Consider the following 24,286-nt stretch of genomic DNA (forward strand, 5'->3'; position numbering starts at 1 on the left):
CCTTCTGCGAATCCTCTCCCACCCAGTGGTTGGGCCCATGCTACATGCTCTTTCAGATAGAAGGAGAACGTGGTCTGAGCTACATCACTGCCCATCACACTGACTAGTATGGTCTCATTATTTCCTTTAACCACCCCACGCTCATCTGTTTCCACCTGTTGTCTCTGGCCTTTTTGTTAGATTGTAAGCTCTTTGGGGACAGGGACTGGTTTTGCTGTGTTTGTACAGTGCCTAGCACACGGGGGTCCTGGTCTATGACTTGGGCGGCAAAGCGCTACAGTAAGACAAATAATAAATCTGCCCTGCCACAGCTCCTGGGGTCCAGTGTTCTAGCCTGATGTCACAAGAGCAGCACAACCAAATCCCTCTGACTTTCTTGTGACTTGAAAATAAACCAAAAGGGGGTTGAAATAATTTCTAGCAACAAGATTTGAAGATGGAAAAAAACAGCACCTGAGAAGTGACTTAAGTGTCAGCTCCCAACAGGCAAGAGCTGAAAATGAGGAAAAAGGTCTTTAGAAGAAGCCAGAAATGTTTCGGAATCGCAGCCCCACTGTTGTGTAATCTCCACCTCCCTCTGTTTTGACATCGCTGATTAACCAATTGCGGTCCCTCCTTGCTGATCCCAAGGAAGTTGAGGGAGGAAGAAATTGGAAATCTGACAAGAGCCCAGGGGGCTGGGGAGTGCAAGTGAAAAGCTGCCAAGATATTCCCGTTCCCAGGAGAGCACTCCACATATGCAGGACGCGACATGTATGGTTGTTCATAAGTCTGATGCCTTCAGGTCTAGGAGCTTTAAAATTCCACCTGTCCTGTAGGAACCAAGGCTGAATTGCCACTGAAGTTTAGAGGTCTCATGTTTTGGGTGCCCAACCGGAGGCAAATTTTCAGAAGTGCTGAGCACCCACATATTCAATTGAAGTCAACAGCAGCTGCAGATGCTTAGCAACTCAGAAGGAAAAAAAGAGATGAGGCCACTTATTCACATTCAGGTTGGGTGTTTAATTTTCAGCACCCCAGTTAGAAAAGTTTGGCATAACTAAACAGTCTAAACCTCCTGTCTGGGGAGCAGCGTGTCCGGAAGGTCTGACGAAGCGAGTGAGAGAAGGAACTAGGCAGGGGTGAGACTAGCACAGCTGTGGGGCAAGAGGTGCGATGCGATACGAATCAAGGGCAGAAACATGGGCAGCGCCAGAGCTGGGCAGATCACCGCAGCTGCGCTGAGCCCTGTTCTGGTTACGTGAAGCAGCTAATAGGTAACTTTCTAGAGGACAGCAGCATGGCTACTACGTAGGAGAAAGAACCTGCTTCAAAGGTGGGCCCTTCTGGAAGGTTCTGCCTGCAGTATGAGAGCTGAGTCATTTACTGAGGGTGGATAAAGCCCTCGAATGAGGGTCTCTCACAATGAGGCCCTGTTTGAAAACACCTGATCCAAAGCCCATTGAAGTCAATGGGAGGCCTACATTTTTAAGAACCAGGGATAATGCTGTCAAGGGTGATTCAGCAGGATCCAAGCTGCGGAGGTGGGAAATGACCTCTATCACGGCGGAGGGTTGCCTCTCCTATCCTCCCCTATCATTCAGGCACCCATTGCCTCCCCGATGTTTGCAAGGCATTTTCTTTTCCATCTGCAGGGAAAACACTTGCCTAGATCCTGGCTGACAGTGTCACACAACAGCCCTAATCACGTTGCTGATTCCCCATCAGATGACCCAAGCTCACATCCCCCTTTTGTAATCTGTTTCCAGTCATGTGCCAAGAGGAGACTTCAGTAAACAATTGCGGCCTTGAATGCTTGGGGTTTTTCCCTCATGCTATAATCAAGGGGTTAATATTATAATGAGCATGTGTGCCAATGCCCCCTACTGGATGGAAGAGGACTATAACCATGTTTCATGGATCCTATACTGCTAAAAGCTAATGCAGGTTCCCCTTAATCCACAAGGGGACAATTCCTTTTGAAGTGGGTTCTGAACCTCCCTCCAGCATTCAAGTTACATAAAGTCCCTAGCGAGGCTGAGGATAGGCAGCTTCCTGAATATCCAACATGTAATTTGCTCCATTAATGAACTACAAAGCGTCTGTGTTGTCCAATGCAAACCCAGGTAGTGAGCTTTGATGAAAGGAACCCTGCACTCTCAAAATATATGCAGTGTTTTACTAAAGCAAAATGGCACATACATTCTGTTTCTGGATTCCCTTTTCACTTGACCCTCATCAGTGCTGCTGCCAGTGTGTGGGTGTGTAACATCTGCCTTGTTGTTTTCTTGAGTGCCCAATCTCAAGTGCACTCGACAAGCCAGACTTTCCAAAGAGCTCATGGCCATTTTGACAAATGCTCAGCACCCCCAACTGGGGCCAGACTTTCAAAACAACTCAGCGCCCAGCAGCTCCCATTGTGATTCCTATGGGCTTAGGCTCTGATCCAGCAAACGATTTAAAGCACATGCTTAACTCTAATGGGACTACTCAACAGCTTAAAGTAAAGCAGTAATGCTTTGCTGGATCTGGGCCTCGAACAAACAGCAGTAATTGTTCTTTTCATCCATAGATAGCACGGCACTTTACAAAGGAGATCAATATCATTATCTCCGTTCTACGGATGGGCAAATCACTTCCCACCTTCATTTCCCCAGCAGCTCAGTGACAGAGCTGGGTTCTATTCTTGGCTCTTACAGATTCCAGCCCAGTGCCCTGGCCACAAGGACTAGTAATACTAACAGCTACCTCTCCCTCCTGCTTGACGCATTCAGTGAAAAACTACAATTTGTTATGCCCTTGCATCACAGACAGCGGATTGTGGCATCACCAATCAGGCAAGAAGTTGAAAGGTCTGATTATAAAGGAGAAAGCTTCTTCTGACAGTCAAAGTTTGGGTAATTAGCAATGAGGGGAAAAGAAATAGGTTACTGAAGCTGTGAAGACTGTTTTAAAGCTCTCTTGGGTGTGGCAGCGGGTTTATTAAAACTGCAAATAGCTGTAAATAAGAGGAGCTCGCCCTTCAAACTGTTGGCTCCTCCATTCCCTGGGAGTCTGTACTGCATCTGTGTACTCATGTAGTGCTACACTTAAAGGCCTTCTCCTCCCCCTGAAGCCAAATGAGGCATTGCCATTGATGTCTGTGGAAGCAGGACTAGAGTCTAAAGGATCAAATCTTCAAAGAGAGAGTTAGGCAATCCCTGCAACAGCTCTGTAAAGGAGGTATTATCACTGTTTTACATGTGGGTAAACTGAGGTAGAGTAAGGAGCTTGCTGCAGAACTGAGGCCCTGACTTTGGCAGGGTGAGTTTCCTCGGGAGTGGATTTCCACAGCACTGGATGAGAGAATGTGTCTGCAAACAAATACTGCCCATGTGCAGGGGCTGTCGAAGGGATAAGGCCTGAGTGCAATTCAATATTCACAGCAAAGAGTCAGGCACTTGAGAAGCATTTGCAGCAGGATGAGTCAGCTATCACTGTGGGCAAGCAACAGCCTCTTTTTCCCGTCCTTGCATGCTGCAAAGAGGTGCCGATGACAACAAGTTTCCAGGTTAATGGTAGACCCTATGCATTGAGACAGGGAACTCTCTGCAATACCATGCTGCCAAATAGAGCAGTGACCCTGCAGAATCAGCTGCTGTACTTACATCCATGTAGTTCTTGAGGGTCTCCGGGGTGGGATCCCCTACGCCAGGCACACCCAGCTTGTATTTCAGGAATTCGCCCATGGCATTCAGATCGGGGATTTCGCTTCCGGCTTCATTTAGGATGCGGCGCACCGAGGGGAACTTAGTCAGCGGGATTCTGTTTGGGAACGAAAGAAAAGCACATTGCCAGGTAACGCAAGTAATCCTGCCAATGCCACACAACAGCATCCACCTCCCCTACAGGCAGGGCTGGGCCCCATGCAAAGCAAGTGATCGTCTGGTACGCAAGGAGCGCTCAGAGGTTCAGTAGCAGTCTTACAAAAATCCAGAACATGCTGCTGTTTAATGTTCTGAGGGACAAAATTTTCCCTCCTCCTCCCCTCTCCCCAGGGTGACAGCACCTGTTTCTGTTGATCTGTGCATACAAAGAAATGCACACCAAGGCCTATAGGGTTCTCAGGAACACAACTTCTGCTGGTGCAAAATGGCACAGTTCCATGGGAATTAACGGATCTGCCAGTTTACATCAGCAGAGAATTTGGCTCCTAATGTCAGCAATGTTTACAGCGCAACTCCCAGCCTGGGGCAAACTTCGACAAAGTTTATATTTTTCTGAAGCCTACTGTCGGGTCTTCTTTCTGGAGCCTTAATAAGAATACCTAGCTCTTGGTGCTTTTCATGTGTAGATCCCAAAGTGCTTTACAAAGGAGGAAACGGCAATTATCCCCCAAGATGGGGAAATTGAGGTAACTGAGGTACAGAGACTGACTTGCCCAAGGTCACACAGCAGGTACTTGGCAGAGCCAGGAAGAGCACCCAGGTCTCCCAAGTTGAAGCCCAGTGCCCTATCCAGAGAGCCATGTTGTCTGTCTCTCTCGATTCCCAAGGCCTGTGCATGAAGAGAAGCACTCACTGCTTTCCATCCGGGGCACGTCTACTACACTTCCAGCTGGGGAAGTGTGCGTCCTTGAGCTTGGAACGGCACCCCAGGTCCTACTGTAGACATCCCTGAATGAGCCAAACTTAAGGTGTGTCACAATCCAGCATTTCTAGCATGGGCTGCTTCTAAGAGTTGGAAGCCTCACCTCAACTTCAGTGACCCACGTGAGTTTGTCTGTGCGTGGAGGGGGGGTGGGCTACCAGCACCAGAAGAAAAATAAAATATCAGGACGTTTGAGTATCACCGTTATTTCCTTCTCCTCCTTCCTTCCCTCTTTGGGGAACTCCCCTTGTTCTTTAAGGCCCTCTTCATACCAGAAGCAGAACCACGCTAGTTCTAGCTATGTTCCAACACATAGAACAGGACATTGTTTTCATGACAAAGGCCTGGATCCAAAGCCCACTGATGTCAATGAGAGTCTTTCCATTGACTTCAGTGGGCTTTACACCAGGCCTCCCATTAGCAGGGTGCTGGATGAATATAGAAAACAGAACATTCTTGCCCTGAAGGGCTTATAAAACCATGTTTGGGGAGGCGGCAGGAGTGGTGTACAGCGCTGTTTAGTTTGGGAAAAGGATTCCCTGTTCACTTGAATTAGGGAACCATGCTAACGATAGTTACTGATCCAGCCTCCAGATCCCAGCATAGGCGACGCCTCAGCGATTTCACTCAAACAGGGAAAGCACTTTAATGCTCAAGGCCCCTGGGCTACTAATGATCTTCTGGAGCCAGTGGCTTTGCTCAAGAAAGTTGCCCCTTAAAGTGTGGCAATCAGCCTGCTCAAAACCATCCATTCTCCTCTCCCAGGGAGGCCATGCATCTGGATGCTGCTGTGTGTAAGGACTCTGCCAACTTTTCTGGAGTTTCTGTATTTCAGGCCCTGTCCACGCTGGGAAACTGACAGTGTTCTTGCCAGCGGTCAGGTACCATGGCTGTACTGGTTGCTGATGGCCAGCAACAAGAGTATAATTTTGTTGAAACAGTTGTTGAAAACTGCTCAGAGTCCAGAAACAAGGGAAGCACAGGAGGGGCTCTATGCAGCAAACAATAGCTCCAGTATCAGGCGGTTTCCCTAGGATCGAAGAGTGGTAAAGTCAATACTTATGTAAAGGCACTTCCTTTGTTGGTCATGATCCCGTGCAGATAAGAAAAGTTAGTATATTGACAGAAAGCAGACCACAGCTCACAGAAAATGAAATAAAGGAAGACAATTTACAACTATTTTGCTTATGATTTAGAACTTTGTAAAGACTCCACTGAGGTTCAACTTGAGAGGACAACTATCCCAGCTTGGCACTCCCTAGATCAGACTCCTGACTCACAGGCCCTCATTCACTGCTGTCCAGCACCTAGAATAGTTATTTTCACCAGTTGGGAGTTGTGTGTGTACACTACTATTCTGATTGCAAAGCATTTTACACACATTTTGCACTGGTGAAACTGACTGTGCAAAGTGCAGGGCCACAATGATCAGGCTCCTAATGTGTCCGGAAACTCCCACTTCTGTATCACAGATCAAAGCAACAGACTTCAACAAGAGGGCACATTGTTTCCACAACACAAATCCCCTGGTCAAGAGCTGCTTGCTGCCAACAAATCCCGCAAATTCACTGCTACCTAGTTCCAGAATAAATGTATATTTTGTGGAGCGTTTTGTTTGAAGTTAACATATTGACTGCCAGTTTCAGCAACAAGAGAAGAATATTCCTGACCACTAAATAACTCTCAAATCTTGATGATCTCTCAGACGTTCCATTGGCCTTCACAGGAGCCAAACCTTCCAAGCCCTGATTTTCAGAAGGACTGAACACCCACAATTCCAGCTGAAATCAATAGCAGCTGCAGGTGCCCAGACCTTCTGAACAATCAGGGCTTGGAAAGTTTTGCTCCTGTAAAGGTCAACAGAACTTCTGAGAAATCATCAAGACTTGAGGTTTTACTTAGTGGTCAGGAATTTTCTCCTCTTGACTGTCAGTTTCAAAAACAAGTGAAAGTTAACTCAAAACAACCCCCCCCCCCCCAAAATATACATTTACCTTGGAACTATGCAAGAATGAATTTGGGTGAGCGACCTGAGCCCGACAGGTTTGTTTCCTGAGGACCACATCCTGCTCGACGCCGTGCACCCTCAACTCTAACCAGTTTCAATGGGCAGTTGAGAGTGCTCAGCCCGTTTGCTGGATTTGGCCCTGGGGAAAGGTGACTGGGGAAACAGCTGCAACACATCCAGGGTGGCACACTACATACACCTAACTTCTGCTTAGCAGTAGGAAGACACTATAAAGCGCACCTCATGCCTCTTCATAAGGCGAAGTGTGCCCTTGGAGAGGCAGGTGCATTTCCCAGGGGGGAAGCCCATAGAAAAAGTCCGGGTCTAGCCCAGGACCAAATTTGAACTCACGCTGGGTCAGATTTTTTTTTTTTTTTTACTTCTTTGCTTAATTCTCCCATTTCCAGCCCCTGCCGGGATGCAGGGAGGCCGGCTCTTTGATTTGGTAGGAGTCTACCTCAGTCTGCAGCTAATTCCTCACGTCAAGCCCTAATCCCCCATGAGCTCATGATGGCAGAGAGAAATCGCAACCGCCCAGGAGCGAGAGACACACGCACATTCCTAAGCAACAAAAACCCTGCTTTCCTGCAACCCTCCCCAGTTACCGCAGGCAGCCGGGCAATGGGCAAGCCCAAGCAGGAGGGCTTCTAACACATACGCCCCCAGCAGCTCTTTGGCGGAAGGGGTGAGCGGCTGCTGTAGCCATCGGGCTCCCAGCCAGCACCTTTGTTTACAAGGACCCCACCCCGGGAGCCCCTAGCGCCTGCTGTCCAGCCGTGCCCAGCTGCAGCCCTTCCCTCACCTGATCAGCGCCGAGCACGGGAGCACAAGGGCCAGGAGTAGGAGAAAGGAGCGGAGCCCCATGGCTGCTGCGGAGCGGGCTGCTGCGGAGCGGGCTCCCGGCGTGAGCTGGGCGGCAAGCCGATCCGTGCGTTATCCAGGGCAGGGGATGACTGAGCATGGAACCCTGTGACTTTGGGATCAGCTGACGGGCTAAAAGTGCCACTCCGTGTCACGTGATCACCGGGGAGGCGGCAGCTGGGGAAGGGATTTAACCCTGCAAACGCCAGAGTCAGGCGGAGGGAGGTAGCTGAGGGCTGCCTGCGGCCAGACTTTCCGGCAGCAGTGTCGCTAACCCAAGCCTGCAAACACCATGAGTCAGCCCCTTCCTCCTCCTCCCCCCCCCCCATCCCGCCACAGAATATCACGAGGCTGCCTTGGATTGCTTTGCTGTCTGGCTTGTAATCTGGACCTTGGTCACAGGTTTCAGGCTTTTCTCTGCAGTCAGGAAAGCTCAGAACTTAAGAAAAAAAAGTGAAGAGTGCGATGCTGGTGGACTCACACTGTTTACGAAAAACACCGAACGTGACAAGACTTGCACTGCGATTGCAAGAATTTGCAACACTGGTAGAGAGATTGTGCCATGTCTACCTCCCACTCACAATCATATAACCTTCCTGTGGCAATCAGGGCAGCTACTGGCATGGAAAGATGAGATCAGGGAAGTATTTAATGTATTTGTACCTGCCTGTTAGTCTCTCCCAGCGTATGCAGTGTGCCCAGCCATTTCATAGCCTCGTTATCAGTCAGGTGAGGAGCCCCTAGCTCACCGTGGAAATAAGTCAGGGGGCACTCATCGAGGATATGCCACATAGCCCGAAGTTAACTGCATCTACCTGGTGGTGGGTCGTTAGAGGAACCCCCTTGGAAGAGACTGGCTGCACAATGGCCCTGTCCTGTTCGAAATCGGTTCAGGGATGACCCCAAGTGTCTTGGCAGGTCAAAACGTGGTGGGCAGATGGCGAGAGTGATTATTAATGACGGTCGTCATCACAAACCTCTCGTTACGCCAAGCAGATTCCACCATGTCTTGTGGTGGCCCAAATGACCACAAAGGGCACCTAGAAGATTGGTGAATTGGCAGGTGGTTGAAGAGGTCAGAGTACTGAGGCAAGTTGCTGTTCTCACAGCAGGAGAGTCCAGGAGCATGATGTAGGCCCCTTCACGGCGAATATGGGGTGGTGCAATGTTGCTAAGTATTGGCAGCCGTGGCAATGGAGTTGCACAAAAAGTCCCCATAATATGCATAGCTTTGTTAAGCTCTACATCGAGCAGCCTTGTGTGAGACAAGCGACACCAGACAGGAGCATGCACTCCTAGCAGAGGGTAAGGACCGACGTTCTAAGCATCCCTGCGCTTCGAACTAAAGATTGTTAGTGCAATTTAGCAGCTAGAAACGAGGAGGAGGAGGGGACAGCAGCACGAGAGCTGCTAGCTCCCTGCAGACCACTTGCAAGGGCTTTGTGGGACACCCATGGTGTATGGACCACAATTTGGGATCCCTGCTTAGGACCTTAGCAAAATTGCAGTACCTAGACTCCCTGGTCCTGTAGGTTTGAGTTTTTGTTGGGCAGCTGCCCCATTTCAAGGCAGATAAACCAGATTCCCTGGATCTTTTAGAGAATACCCTGAAAAGCCAGGTGTAGTCTGGTTTGCCTGGATGTTAAAGGTCTTAGAGCACTTTTTAGGAAGAAAGGGGCCTTTGACCATAATTTTAACCACTCTGTAGTTAGGGGGCATGGGGGGAAGAAGGGGTTGTGGCTGCTGCCCTCCAATCTAAAGATAGTAAAACAAATCTTGGCTGCATAGACTAAAGGGATCCATCAGGATGGGATGTGCTTTATAATGGCTAGCTGCAGGCCTCCTGCCGCTGAGAGAATTGGGCTCTAAGCCCATCTGCGAAGCCCTACTAGAGAATCATCTGAGTGGAGGGAGAGGAGAACCTCCAGCCCTGTCCACATAGAGACTCCTATGCCACTCCCCTTACCTACCTTGGCCCCTGGGGGGCTGGAGGAAAAGGAGTGTAGCCAGGATGCTCCCCTACATTACATTGATCCTGGGGTCCATTTTCATCCTCTTGATTGCTTAACAGCTAGCATAGAGGAGTAAGAAAAACATCAAATATAATTAGGGACTGGGATTTTCACAGCCTGAAGCACCCCCGGAAGCGTGGCTCCTTTCCCACACCCCCACCTTGCTATTATTATATTTTTCTTGGAGTAGTAGAGAAGCCATTGTAAGGATTCTTTTTTCCCTGCACAGTTGCATTTGGAGAGTTACTCTGCGGTCAGTGAGAAAAGCAGGACTCCCAGCAGGAATAAAGGCTTGGCAGGAGATGCGGCTTTGAGAAGCACCAACTTTGCAAGGGGACTTTCAGGGAGGAAGGGGCAGAGGTCTAACAGCTGGGAGGATACTTCTGCTAAGGAGATTGTCTGTGAATTTGAAGGATGGCTAGTGGTGCCAGACAGACAGCCATGGCTGTTTTTAAAAAAAAAATCTACAGCACACGTAGAACAGGGGCTTCTCCAAACTTATGGGAGAAAAGGGAGTGGAGTTTCCAAGCCCATTCAGTTTATGGCCTCCACTGAGGCTGCCAACAGGGATCTCCATTAATAGCAATTGGAGTGGTGTGCTTGGTGTTATAGATACTCCATTCCCTGAATCCCTCTATCAGCCTCCATCAGATTCAAACACCTCATCCCGTAAGGCCCTACAGAATCTCACCCCCACCTCCGCTGTCATTTCTTCCTACTCTCCTGTGTTCCTCCCAGTTCGCTCTCCTTCCTTTGCCTTTTCTCCCACTCTCAGCGTCACATCCTTCTTTGTACTCCCCCGCCAAGTTTCAGAGAGTCAGCCAAGTGTCCTTCCTCCACCTTCAGCCCTGCTGCTTCAAAGAATTTGTCCTGCCTCGCTCTCTGTACAATCTCTGCACACCCTCCCCTATATGAACTTTTATACCATCTTTTGCCTGGGGTCCCCTTGTCCATTGTAATCTCTTCAGGGGAGAAAACATGGCTCCTGCGTGTTTGTAAAATGCTGGAGGAAAGAACAGTTCTATAAAGATTAATAAAGCAGATAAGCCAAGATTTTCAGAAGTGACTAATGATGGGTGCTCACCTTGGGATTAGAGCCAAGCATGACAGATATGTAATATTCTGGATAAACCCTCTTGAATTAGGTTTAATACTATTGGGGGCCACTGTATTAAAAATGCAACTGTTTGTGTGTTATTGTGAGATCTGGTCTACTTTACACACTTACATGGATATAACTGTCTCTCGGGTGTGAAAAATCCACACCCCTGTGCAATGTAATTATACCCACCTAACCTCTGCTGTAGACAGCACTAAGTCCGTGGAAGAGCTTCTCCTGTTGACATAGCTACTGCCTCTCACAGAAGTGGATTAATTACGCTACCGGGAGAGCTCTCTTCCATTGGTGTAGAGGGTCTTCATTAAAGCACTACAGGGTGCAGCTGCATCTATGCGCTCATGCAGCAGTTTAAGGGTAGACCTGCCCTGAGATTGTGTGTAACTTCACTGGGAGGCAGGGGTATGCTAATGTAATCCCTTGAGTTATCAGCCCTTTGAAACTTTGTCCTGGGAAGGGGATCTATTGTCTGGCTCATTACCTAGTCACACTCTTCAAAAGTTCAAACTGGATTCTCTAGATTCCAGCCCACAAAGAAAGGATGTTGGGATAAATCACCTGGTGGTAAACAGACTCAGGGCCTGCTTTCTGATCCAGCAAATTGACAGGACCTCTGGTCGACTGAAGGTCCCAGTCCTTAGGGAAGAGTTGGAAGGACTCTAGCCTACTGAGTTCCCATAGGACTGCTCTTGTGCTGAGCAAAGGGTATGATGAAACCACAGGAGAATCCCTAAGGAGAATCCCACCTTGAAACCACAGGAGAATCCCTAAGTGAGTTTTGAAGGACTGCTCCTGCCAGAGCCCCTGTTGGAAGCAGGGGATGATCTTGGGTAAGCTTATTAGCATGCATGTAGGTTCATTTATTGTTTTTAATATGTTTCCTCTATAGTGCTTTTGCCTTAAGAATAAAATAGGCTTGCTTAGAAAGAGCTGTGCACTAGCTTACAACTGTAGCAATTACATGGTGTACTGCCTCTGAGGAAAGAGAAGCAGGACTGCTTAGAGAGTCTGTCTTTTGCTGGGAATAACAGAGGGAAGGCAGGGAACTCTTGAGCCTGGAAATAACCCAGTCAGGAGGGGGAAGAGAGAAGTTGGTCTCCATCTAAGAAAAGGAATAGTTAGGGAGCCTTTGCTGGGCCACTGAGAGGAAATACAAAAGTTCAGGTGCCCAGAACTGTGACACTGGGCAAATTAATTTTTTCCCATTAGAAATTGGCTATTTAAGATATATTTTTTTGAATTTTAAGCAAAATTAATGAAAAATGCAATTAGGGTTAAAGAAAATATTTTATGATTTTTTCAGAGTTTACTTAAAAAATAAAATTTAGGCATTCCAAACAAACAAAAAACCAACAACTTTCAGAAGCATTTAATTTCAGAAATGCTGAAATGAACAATTTCAGCATTTTGGGGGGTGGGGGGGGAGGGACCAGAAGTATTGGCCAAAAAAATCAAGCTGAATTCACAGTTTAAGTCAACCTGAATCTGGAGACCCAGGCTTGAATCCCCACCCTGGAGCAGGTGTGTGCCTTTGCCACTAGGTGTGGAGTCATTCTCGCCCTCTGCCCCAACAGCTGCTCAAGTATTTTATAGAAAGTGTAACGAATTGCACAGGAGAGACTGCAAGCTACTTAACCCAGAATACACAGCCCAGTGCTTTGGGCATCACACTGGGCTAGGGGAGACATGGCTTCAAATATTTGTGTGGGGATTCCAGCCTCAGTCTTCCCCATCCCAGGTGGGTACCTGAACCATTAGGCTAAAAGTTATCAGGGAGGCACCTCTTCCCCTAAATGATTTGTGAATCTAGCCCCCAAAGTTCTTTCTGGCCAAACCTATTCAGCCAGTTTGCAAATAGTTTCAGGTCAACTAAAACTGCATTTGTCAGTGAATAAACTATTTGCCTAAAACCTTTTGCCCAGTGCCGGGCGAGTGCTCGGCACTGCCTGCAAATGTGGGCCCTTGGCAAGTGTTTCTGGCTGGACACCCAAAAAATCATTAGTCACTTTTAGGGGGCAGGGGGAGGAATCTTGGTTCTCAACCCACATTGAGCCCCCAGACTAGAACTTTGCTGATTTTAACAGATATTCAGCCCCAGCTGCTCTCGGACATTAACAGGAGCAGAAGGGCTCAGCCCCTCTGAAGGTCTTGCTGCTGGTTTAGGTGCCCGGAAGTAAGCGGCTTCCCAACCCCAGCCAGCACAGAACTGCACCGGTGTATAGTCAGGAATCACCCCTCTGAGGTCCGACCGATTAACAAAGAGCAGCTGCCAAACTAGTTCTACATGAAACTCCCATCTTGGCTGGCTGGCGAGGCCCTTCAGCCTCAGGCTTCTCCCCCACCTCAATGCCCTTAGCATTCCTTTCCTCAGGGTGGAAGTCTGCCAACCCCCGTTCACCCACTGCCTGAGAGAGCAACTCCTACCTCCCTTGTATGCTCTACCAGTGACTCAGCAAAACCCTCAGCATGTAACTGCCCTACACCTTAGTGCTCTCTCTATTCCCCATGTCCCTTGTCTGCTGTAGCAATGTCAGCAAAACCCACTGAAAACTTTCCCAGAAGGCTGAAGACCTGCTAACAGCTTGGGGCGTCTCAGGCAAACAGTGCCAGCCTGTTACATTCCTCCCTGCTTGAGCAAAGCCCAGGCCACCCTCCTTAGTTTCCTCTCTGCAGTGATCAGATGCAAGCACCCCTCAGTGACCCCTGGAATTGCCAAAGAACCTGGCCACCCTTCCACCACGGACACTACTCAGTTCCAGGCTGTCAATTCATCCCCTGACCCTCAGGATGTATGAAAAAGGTTTTCAGGTAACATCCCACAATAACAGCAAAGGGTAACAAGGGGGCCACCCCTTCTGAGTCAGACTGAGGTCCCTTCTCCGTACAGCCATCGGGAATTACAGCCAAAGGGTATGAGAGGCGGACTCCCAGGATGCAACAGGCTCCTCAAGCTGAAGGAGCTCATGGCAACCACTTCCTCCCACCTCAGTGTGTAGTTGCACCCCAAGTCCAGCAGGCTATTTACTCTTTCTCCATCCACCTGCATGGGCACAGTGACATCACCAAAGACCCCAGACTCTCATATTGGTCAGTTGCCTCAAAGTTGACCTCAGTCTAGGGGCAGAACTGAGAGTGCTACAGCAGGAACATACGATCAGAGGTGCTTGGGGCTCCCGCCTGTGGTTATCAACCTTTCCAGATGACTGTACCCCTTCGGTCTGATTTGTTTTGTGTACCCCAAGTTTCATCTCACTTAAAAGCTACTTACAAAATCAGACTAAAAATTACAGAAGTGTCACAGCGCATTATTCATGACAAATTGCTGACTCTCATTTATACCATATAATTATCAAATAAATCAACTGTAATATAAATATTGTACTTACATTTCAGTGTATAGTATATAGAGCAGCATAAACAAGTCATTGTCTGTATGAAATTTTAGTTTGTACTGACTTCTCTACTGCTTTTTACGTAGCCTGTTGTAAAAACCAGGTAAACATCTGGATGAGTTGATGTACCCTCTGGAAGACCTCTGCGTACCCCCAAGGGCATGCATACCCGGGTTGAGAACCACTGGGATAGGTAAGCAGCCTCATCTGATTTTGCTGCAGCTTTGAGCTCACCAAGCCCTTCTGTTTCCTGGATAGCTCTTCTGCATCAGGCACTAGTGTCTCTCGCCAGTTGCTCTGCCTGCAGATCCTTCTCCATTACCAGTGGTGCCTCAGCCAGCACAGACTGTAGGAGTTAGTGCACCAAAGCCTGGACCTTCCCAAGTAGATGGTCTCAATACTGCTCTGCAGGCAGCAGCTCTGTTCGCTCCCCTCAACACTCTCTGCAGCTTGAGCCACCCAGTCTGATGTCAAACCAGTGTGCACAGTAATGTCCCCCTGAACAGTCATCAGTGCTCCTTTTCTGAGAGTCCCAGCCCAGGGGGGATGGCAGCTTTCATAGCTCATTTGGGCTGCCTCCTCACCCAGGAGGTGATACGTTGCTTGTCTCTCCTTCATTAGGCACAGAGATAACTGGATTGGCCAGGACTCCTCCTCCCATTGAGCTGCAGTAGCCACCCATACAGACATAACCAGATATGCCCCTGGGACTATCTTCCTGCCCCCTTGTGGCTACAGATGGGCTGGGACTTCCAGGCAGCCTGGGCACTGCCCCAGGTTCACACATTGTTGCCTCCAGTTTCCCTTCCTGGACTGGAGAAGGGTCTCCCGATGGTACCAAAGAGCTGTCGTTTGAGCTTGCTGCTGGTCCATTAGCACCTTAATTTCCCCCTTGTGTCTCTTTTGCAGAGACAGTCTGAAAAAGTCTAAGTCAGGGCAAATCCCGCTCACTCATCCTCTCAGTCCCAGCAGAGCCGCATGGGTCCGCTGCATAGAGGGAGGCGGGCAGCATCCTTACTCCCGCCCAAACAAAACTACACTCTGAGTCTAAATAAAGTCATCCCCTGTAATGGGCAGAGAGTCTTCCCCATTTAAGGCAACCGGGCTGACCCCAGCCTAGCACAACTGCCAGAACTGCCAATCATGGAGGCATGCACTCATAGCTGGGCCACTAAGGAAACAAGCCCAGGTATAAAGGAAGGGTAACAGATTGCGATGGGGAGGCAGGAAGGCCTGGGATAGTGGATGGGCAATAGCCCCATGCCAGGCTGTCCCTAGGAAACAGACAGAGACAGAGGAAGACTACAACCCCTGGAATTTAAGTGCTGATCGACTCATTTTAGATTAAATTAATGGATTGGTCTAATTTGAGATGAATAGAGGGAGACCAGTTAGGATCTCTAGAGAGACTGCTCCAAGAACAGTTAGAAATCTGCTTTATAAACAAAAAGGGACTTCCAAAGTAAACCTATGCAAGGCCCCATCCAAATCCATCACCCCCATCAGGGTAGTAAACTGTACCTTACTTTACCTCTTACCATCTAGCTCACACCTTAACTCTATGCCCAAAGGCTACACCCTTGTACCCTTCTATCCAGGCAGTGGAACAGGCCACAGGCACTGCTGACTCAGCAAAACCCAGCAGGATCATTGAGGGGGTGGGCACTGGAACGGATATCAACTATCACTCTTCAACATCTAAGGGTTTAAGAGAAAACAGTCTCTGTGGGCAAGTGTAAAAGGCACATGTTATCCCCACCCCATCCTCCCTGTCTTAGTCTCCCCAATTGGGTCATCAGTAAGATCAGCCAGACTTTCATGTATTAGACAGCACCCCTCTTCAGAGGGTCTCAGTTATTAATAGAAAGCTCAACAGAAATACAAGGCAGACCTTCACCTAGGCAGACTCCACCTGAAGTTATCAGTCTTACAACCATGCCCTTGACCCACAACACATTGCCCAAAATGGCCCCCAAGGCACTCCTTCCCTGGAGCCAGGGCCTTCCCACAGACTGCAGCTCTTCTCCAGGCAGCATGGAGCTCCTTGAAGAAGAGGTCCTGCAGCAGTGATCTGGGAGGTCCATTTCCTTGAAAGTTATCCTGCTTTAGCCCTTGGGAACATCTCTGTCTAGAAGCACCTCTCTCTAACTATGCTGTGGTAGTCCTTTATCAGGTTCAAATACTCATTAGCCATTTAGCTGCCAACCAGCCACCTAGGCAGTTAATTACTTACAGGTGGGTGAAGATGGGCCTCTTCTCTTTAAAGAAGTCTGTCACAGGTAGACCGGGCCCTGACTCCCCTTAAAGGGATCAACCCACTGTGACAGCAGAACAGTCCATAACAGGGTGTGACAATCAGGGTCTAGACACCCCAAGGAGAGACCCCATGGGGAGAACTGCCAAAAATAAGCAGGGAAACCAACTGATTGCATACTGTATTATTGTACTATAAAAATATATTGAGTAAGGCTTTTTATGAACGCTTGTAATGTTCTGAACTTGATGGTCATTATGAAATATGTATACACACTGGTTATGAATTATGTATTTGTGTACATAGAAAACCGTGCTCACAATCTGGGGTGTAACTTCAGCTGCACCTCACAGCAGGGCGGTGAGCAGTTAAGCAGGGAAAGGCACGTCCCGAACATGAAACTGGCATCAAGTAACTATCCCTTGGCCAGCCTAGGAAAAGACCATGATGGACCATTAGAGTTAACTGAAAGACATTGAGACAACTCCAAATTGTGAAGAACATCCCAGCTCTCGAACATCCTGCTCTGACTAACCGTGAGTCTAAAAGGAAAAAGTCTTTTAAAAGCAGGCTTGGAAGTGAGGTGTTTTTTTTTTAAATGGGGGAGAGGCTCAAGGCTGTCTGTAAATCCTAGATCCCTCCTCTAGCTAGGGGTGTGCTGGGAAATGGACATAGGGAAATCAGTAACTTTTATTGGAAAAGGGATTTTATCTAATATGAAAGTGTAAAGCCTGAGGTTGTGTCATCTTTTGTATTTTCTATGTAACTGGCATATATTTGCTTTCCCTTACTTTGATTTTTCTATTAAATACTTCTTTTTATCCCAGGCAGGTCTCTGGTGTGCAAGCTGTGTGGAGCGTGTATGCCAGAGGGAGCTGATAACTGGGGGACTGAGGTCACCTTTGCGGGCGATGAACCACAGAGGAATGGTGCGAGTGTCTGGGGTTAAGAACTCAGGAGGACTATTTGGAGAGACTCAGGACTTGAAGGGCTGTTGGTATCACAATGCAAAGAGTAACGGGGCTGGTGGGAGCCAGGGTGAGACCTTATGCTTATGGGCTGGCTACTGGCATTAGGGATCTGAACCATAGCTGCACCGCACGAAGACCCCCAAGGTGACAGGTCAGGCAGTGATAGAACCCCTCACTGGTCTGCGTGATTCCCAAAATATCACACAGGGGTTTTATTTTTTTTCCCCACCTTCCACTGAAGCATCTGGGACTGGCCACCGTTAGTCAGGATACTAGACTAGAGGGACCATGGGTCTGATTTGGTATGGCAGTTCCTGTGCCAACAGAGCGCTGCATTTCAGGCTCATCAAACCTATCACAGTGCCTAGAAATTATGGAGCTGGCTTCCCAAACGTGGCCTAGAACTCTGTTTGATAGAGGGTCTTTGCATTGTTAAATAAAGTATTGAAAAGCAAACCAAATATAAAGATGCAAACAACATGACAAATCAAACACAGTACAGGAGACATTTGGACAAGGGAGGGATGCTGAATCCCTCGTATACAAAACAAAGGAACCAGGATGAATGAGTAATCTCTGAAAAACAAAACTAATAATCACCCCCAAAAAACCCAAACCACGCACAGCAAGAAGAAGGGTGGAGAAAGCGGAAAAGAAAAAGATGGTAATCAAGGTGGAGAATGTGATGGCATAGGAGGACCTGGATCAACTGCTGCGAGCTAGCTGTGGAACTCAAAGCTGTCACTCTTATGCACAATAAAAAATCGTGGCTTTAGGCTCTGCCTACACTACAGACCTTACAGCGGCACAACTGTACCGCTGCAAGGCCTCCCAGGTAGCTGCTCGATGCACCCCCAACGTGCTGCAGTATCTATGTTGGCAGGAGAGTGTCTCCGGCCGCTGTCCCACCCTAGATCGACATAAGTTTCACTGACAAAAGTGCTAATGTAGACAGAGCCTATGTCAAAAAAGAAAAACTAATATGTCTGATGCCTATTGTATGATCCCAGGAGCAACTGGAGGCTTTCCCAAGATCCAGGAGTGCAGTGCGTCAGAGCTGGCTTGTGGGCATATTTTTTTTTAGATTTCCAAGGAACTTCAGTATCATAGAATATTAGGGTTGGAAGAGACCTCAGGAGGTCATCTAGTCCAACCCCTTGCTCAAAGCAGGACCAACACTGATTAAATCATCCCAGCCAGGGCTTTGTCAAGCCAGGCCTTAAAAACCCATAAGGATGGAGATTCTACCACCTCCCTCGGTAACCCATTCCAGTGCTTCACCACCCACCTAATGAAATAGTGTTTCCTAATATCCAACCTAGACCTCCCCCACTGCAACTTGAGACCACTGCTTCTTATTCTGTCATCTGCAGCCACCACTGAGAACAGCTGAGCTCCATCCTCTTTGGAACCCCCCTTCAGGTAGTTGAAAGCTGTTATCAAATCCCCCCTCACTCTTCTCTTCTGCAGACTAAATAACCCCAGTTCCCACAGCCTCTCCTCGTAAGTCATGTGCTCCAGCCCCCTGATCATTTTCATTGCCCTCTGCTGGACTCTCTCCAATTTGTCCACATCCCTTCTGTAGTGGTGGGACCAAAACTGGACGCAATACTCCCGGTGTGGCCTCACCAGTGCCGAATAGAGGGGAATAATCACTTCCCTCGATCTGCTGGCAATGCTTCTACTAATACAGTCCAATATGCCGTTGGCCTTCTTGGCACAAGGGCACACTGCTGACTCATATCCCGCTTCTCATCCACTGTAATCCCCAGGTCCTTTTCTGCAGAACTGCTGCTTAGCCAGTCGGTCCCCAGCCTGTAGCGGTGCATGGGATTCTTCCGTCCTAAGTGCAGGACTCTGCACTTGTCCTTGTTGAACCTCATCAGATTTCTTTTGGCCCAATCCTCCAATTTGTCTAGGTCACTCTTAACCCTATCCCTACCCTCCAGCATATCTACCTCTCCCCCCCAGCTTTGTCTCATCTGAGAACTTGCTGAGGGTGCAATTCATCCCATCATCTGGATCATTAATAAAGATGTTGAACAAAATCGTCCCCAGAATCATCCCCTGGGGCACTCCGCTTGGTTTTCTATTGGGAAAGCTACATGATTTTGTGTTGTGTCAGCCTTATGTCATTATAGTTGAAATGCTGGGATATTTCAGGGGATAGTGGCATTAGAATTCTAACCATAGCTGGTATTTGCAAGGGGACTTCTCACCAGAAAAACCTCTGCAATTCAGGATGATTCAGTCCTACTCACCTACCCCTTTCTCAGCCGAGTCCGTGTGGTTCTGCTGTCCTTGAAAGAGATATGCCCCATGCACTCTGCAGAACTCATCTGCAACAGACACTGTGCACTAGGGTGTGGGTCAGGTTTGAGGCCCTCTGAATGGTTACAAGTGCTGTGACCATAGAGCTCACTCCATCTCCTGGACTGAAACGGTGGCTACACGGCAGACCTACTGCTCTGTAGAGGGCAGGGGTGATGGGAGCAAGTAGGATTCCCTCCACCCTGCCCCCATAGAAATACTCAGCACTCCTCAGTTACTTAGGACTTTCATGAGAAAAGGGGAACATATCAAGCTAATTCTCCTCTTGGTGCTCATGACAGAGACACGAGGCAGGTGCCTCTAGCCAAAGGAGCCAGCCGAAGAACCACATTAGAAACCCTGTGAAGAAATTCATCATCTGGTGACTAACATGGGAGGAATTCCAGGCCTGCTGGAACTCATCTCCTCAGCCAACCCAATGGCATTCAAGTTCAGATCATTTGTCTAAATGCAGCATCTCTTAATTTACGAGTACAAAGACCGATGAAGAATGTGCAGATCCTAGCGGCTGGACAAGGCAGTGACTAGTACAGCGTCCTCCATATAAACGCTATCCCAATACTTTACAGTTAAAACGTTAACATGAGAGAGGGATTTTAATACTATCAGACATGCACCTCCAAATATCAGGAACGTCTTCTCTGCAGGTCAGGCAGCTGTCATGTGGGATAGATTGAGTTATGGCCCCTTACCATCACCTGGGCTGGGCACTGGGATAGACACTGTAAAAACTACACATTAACAAGAAGGTTTAGAATTGTAACAAAAAGGTGGTTAAATAAGGAATTGCAGACTCCGTGGGCCAGACGGTTAGGTCCTTACTTCACTGTGTTTTCTGATGTACTCAGGATAAACTCTCACTGACATCTGTGGGAATTTTCTTGAATAAGGACTGAATAAACATCCAAAGCTGCCTGCTATTAGAGCTAGTGAGCCCAAGCTCCACTATGCAGACCGTGATTGTTCTTGGGGAACCCAGGACTGTGCGTCACTGTGTTTCCCCCCATTTGTGTGAGGAAGACATAGTGTGGTGTTAGCTCCCTGCCACCGCCAGCTTGAGACCCTAGCACTCTCCTCTGGGCTAGGCCAGCTCTTACTTTGCCTTGCACGTTCACAATAGTTGCACCCAAATTCTCAGCTTTGAGGAATTCCCCTGTAGTACCCAGCCCCTTATCCACTGAACACACACAAATACCTGGTCTGATGTCCCCAGGGGAACAGCATACACACCAGCTTGTGAGAGTCAGGATCAGCACCTTGCTTAATATCACCGCACTGACATATTTATCATAAAAACAAGGATAAATTTACTACCAAAGATTCAAGAGATATTGAGTAAGGATAATAGGAAACAAAGGTTACATATAAAACAAAATCATAACGTGTTGTAGAGACCTAGGTTAACTATTAGGTTGATCTTTTGTCTGATGAAGTCTATCTCACTCAAATCCTGCAACCAACTGGTTGTGATCCCATTTTCATGAATGTAAATGCATTGCCTGTTTGCTTCCTACGTGCAGGATGACAGGGGCTCTTCTTTGTTCCCCAAGTATAGTCCAGGAAGCCTTTGAAGTGTATCTCAACATAAGGTTCTCTTCCCCTAGGTGTTTTTATCCCTGTTCGCTCCTGTCTAAAATTCTTACAGTCCTTCATCTGCATTCAGTTTGGATGGGTGGTGGGAGACCCCTTGCGAATGAGACAATATTTAATTTACATTCTGACAGAAAGACAGGCAGATAAACAGCTTTTGTCTGACAGATGACCTCTTTCTCCACCTCTGCTATGACACAGAATCGAAGAACATATTTTCAGTACGCATACAGACCTGCTTATATAATATCCGTACATACATTTCACAATGATATTAATGACCAGCATGACCCTGGCTTTTAAGACCTCACATGACATTCTTTGCTGACCCAGAATGTACCTACCAGAATCAGGACATTCTTGTAACCTCTGTGCCAGTTGGCACAGACAGGTTCTTGGGTCACACAGACACACGAAAGTTCAGAAATGTTTGGCTCTGGGACGTGTGGGAGATCAACAGAGGTGATCTTAGTGTTCACGCCTGACCTTAATGTGTGCTGTATATTTAAAATGGAGGGTGTGGGATGCAGGTCGTTCTGCAGACTAGATCATTCCAGATTGCCCAATATCATCTTCAAACGTTAAAGTGGCTCTATTCAGAACACTTCTTGGTGCCTTGAGTTTTCTGGATAGCTCCCCTTGTTTACTAGGCAGGCTTTATAGATCTGTAGAGATATTCACTGGGCCAAATTCAGAGGTGATGTGTAAGGTAGTGTTAGAGGGTGACTATATTTCCGCATGCTGAATACGGGACACCTGCTAAAATTACTCATATTCAAGTGAGTTCAACGGCAATCAATCAGATCTATGCAGTACAAACGTTCAAATTAATATCAAGTTGACTGAGCTCCTGTTAAAAAGAAATACTGCGTAGTTGGATTCTTTTTATTTATCTTCTTATCTTTAAGGCTTTAGGGTTCACATGGGGAGGGGTGCCCCCCCCACATGGGGAGAGGTAACACACACACCCCTCCACCTCTCTCACACAGGAGGGGGTGACTGACTAATCCTCCCTTCTTGGCGCTCACCACCTGCCATGCTTGGCTGGGCTCCCAGCATGGACCCGCCTCTTTGGCACCGCGCCATCCCAAGTCAACAGTAGGGGGTGCACACAGGGTCCCATGCCCCCCTCCCCAGACTTCTGCCAGGGTTCACACCAGAATGTGGCCAGCAGCAGCCTGTTGGCACTGTGCGGGAGGGAAGGGATAGGAGCTGCTTCCAGCCACAGGGGAGGAGCGGTGAGGGAAGGGATGACCTGGCCCGTGTCTTTGCAGAGCTCATCTCTTCTTTCCTCCCACCCCCCAGCAGCTGGAAGCAGCTTGTCCCTTCCTGCCCACATAGTGCTGCTGCCGGTCACCAACATAACCCAGCCTGCTGAAGTGGGTGAAGAGGGCGCTAAGCCTCTGCCCAGGGGCCTGCCGGGGAGCCTGCAGGGCTGGGGCGCAAACAGGCTGGAAATTGCTTTCCCCCCCCCGCCCCTCCAGCGCTTAGCTGAGGAGCGGACAGACTTCGCCATGCCAGTGCTCTGCAGGGCTATGGCATATGCAGGGCTCGGCTCTTCCTGGTCAGTGCCCTGGACTGTAGGGTCTTGGGCTTTCCGAAGCCCAAGCCAGAGGCAGTGGGAGAAGGAAGCGGAGTACAAACCAACCGAGATTGCATGGGTATGTACTTGGCGCGGCTAGCCCATGCTGCTGCTTGCTGCTGCCCTGGCTATGCTGCTATTTTTAGTGTGTTACTCGAGGCGTGCTAGCAGGAGTCGATCTACATGAGTTGGGAGTCACAGCTCTAGCTCCAAGTGTAGACATAGCCTAAGACACCCTGACACTCCAATTCCCTTAGATCTGCTTGCTTCCACTTCCCAGTGTGCAAGGGAGATGACGGGAATACATGGACCGGCGCCAGAAGGAGCTGCCAGGAGTGGCCTCCTTTAACTACTCACATTGTTATTCACTCTAGTTCATTGCTTTCCTTGCTACATGTTCTCTCCTGGCCACAGGCGGGATGTAAGGGTGGAGTGGGGATGGAAACTACAGGTTGGAAAGTGGGTGTGTGCCTAAATCTAAGTGAACTTAGATGGAGTCTAACTTGATATAAAATGAACATTGAGGGGGCTGCAAGAAGGCGTGAATTACACAACCCTAGACTCCCTCTAGTCAGGTTTGACTCACTCACCCTGAATTTGGTTCATTGTTTTAGCTGAGATGCCTTTTAAAAGTTCTTTCTATTGAAGGCACAAAGGCCCAGATCCTCAAAGGTATTTATACCTACAAATCAATGGGAGTTAGGCACCTAAATACCTTTAAGGATCTGGGCCGAAGTGAATGCCATCCATGACCAGCCATTGTGAATTCCGGATTAGGGGAGACTTAGCTCTTTCCATTTAAATCGCAAAAATTCTTGATTAATTAGATCTCTCTAGTAACAGTGACCCCAGCTATGACAGCAATGAGCATGGAATAAGAAACTACCACTATCTTGGTCATGACTGGGAACCTCTCTCTGGAGCAAGGAGAATCAGAGTTGTAGGACTGGAAGGCACCTCAAGAGGTCATCTAGTCCAGTCCCCTGCACTCATGGGAGGATTAAATATTATCTAGACCATCCCTGACAGGTGTCTGTCTAACCAACGATGGAGATTCCACAACCTCCCTAGGCAATTTATTCCAGTGCTTAATCACCCCTACAGTTAGGAAGTTTTTCCTAATGTCCAACCTAAATTGCCTTTGCTGCAATGTAAGCCCATTGTTTCTTTTCCTAACCTCACAGGTTAAGGAGAACCTTTTATGTACTTGAAAACTGTTATGTCCCCTCTCAGTCTTCTCTTCTCCAGACTAAACAAACCCATTTTTTCCCAATCTTCCCTCATAGGTCATGTTAACCACAGCTTTGGCGATGGAGTTCTCGGAGAGGGGTGTTTTGGAGTGGGGAGTCTGAAGGATCCTTGCTGCATCCAGAGGGCCTAGGAGGCTGGACAGCAGGTTCCAATACTTGAAGGAGGGTGCTAGATAGAAGGTCTGCAACTGAGAGTGCACCTAGGGATCCTGAGATTGGGGCAGTGGCTGGACTTCAGTCAGGTTCCAGGAGCTGAATACACCCCTGGGAATCCCCTTACAGCAATCCTAGAGGGTGGCCAGGGAAGGGT

General features: G+C 48.3%; 1 protein-coding gene across 1 annotated transcript in view; it reads right to left on the reverse strand.

Moving 5' to 3' along the window:
* CTSD (cathepsin D) overlaps window positions 1-7,606 on the reverse strand; it is a 33,866-nt gene extending 26,260 nt beyond the window's left edge. Inside the window, exons 1-2 of the mRNA XM_077818258.1 lie at window positions 7,419-7,606; window positions 3,627-3,783 (exon numbers count right to left, since the gene is read on the reverse strand). Of these exons, the coding sequence (XP_077674384.1) occupies window positions 3,627-3,783; window positions 7,419-7,480 (219 nt within the window). The 5' untranslated portion in view covers window positions 7,481-7,606. The remainder of the gene's footprint in view (window positions 1-3,626; window positions 3,784-7,418) is intronic.
* Between the last annotated feature and the right edge of the window lie 16,680 nt (window positions 7,607-24,286).

This window comes from Eretmochelys imbricata, chromosome 6 (assembly GCF_965152235.1).
Source record: "Eretmochelys imbricata isolate rEreImb1 chromosome 6, rEreImb1.hap1, whole genome shotgun sequence".
Lineage (NCBI taxonomy): Eukaryota > Metazoa > Chordata > Testudines > Cheloniidae > Eretmochelys > Eretmochelys imbricata.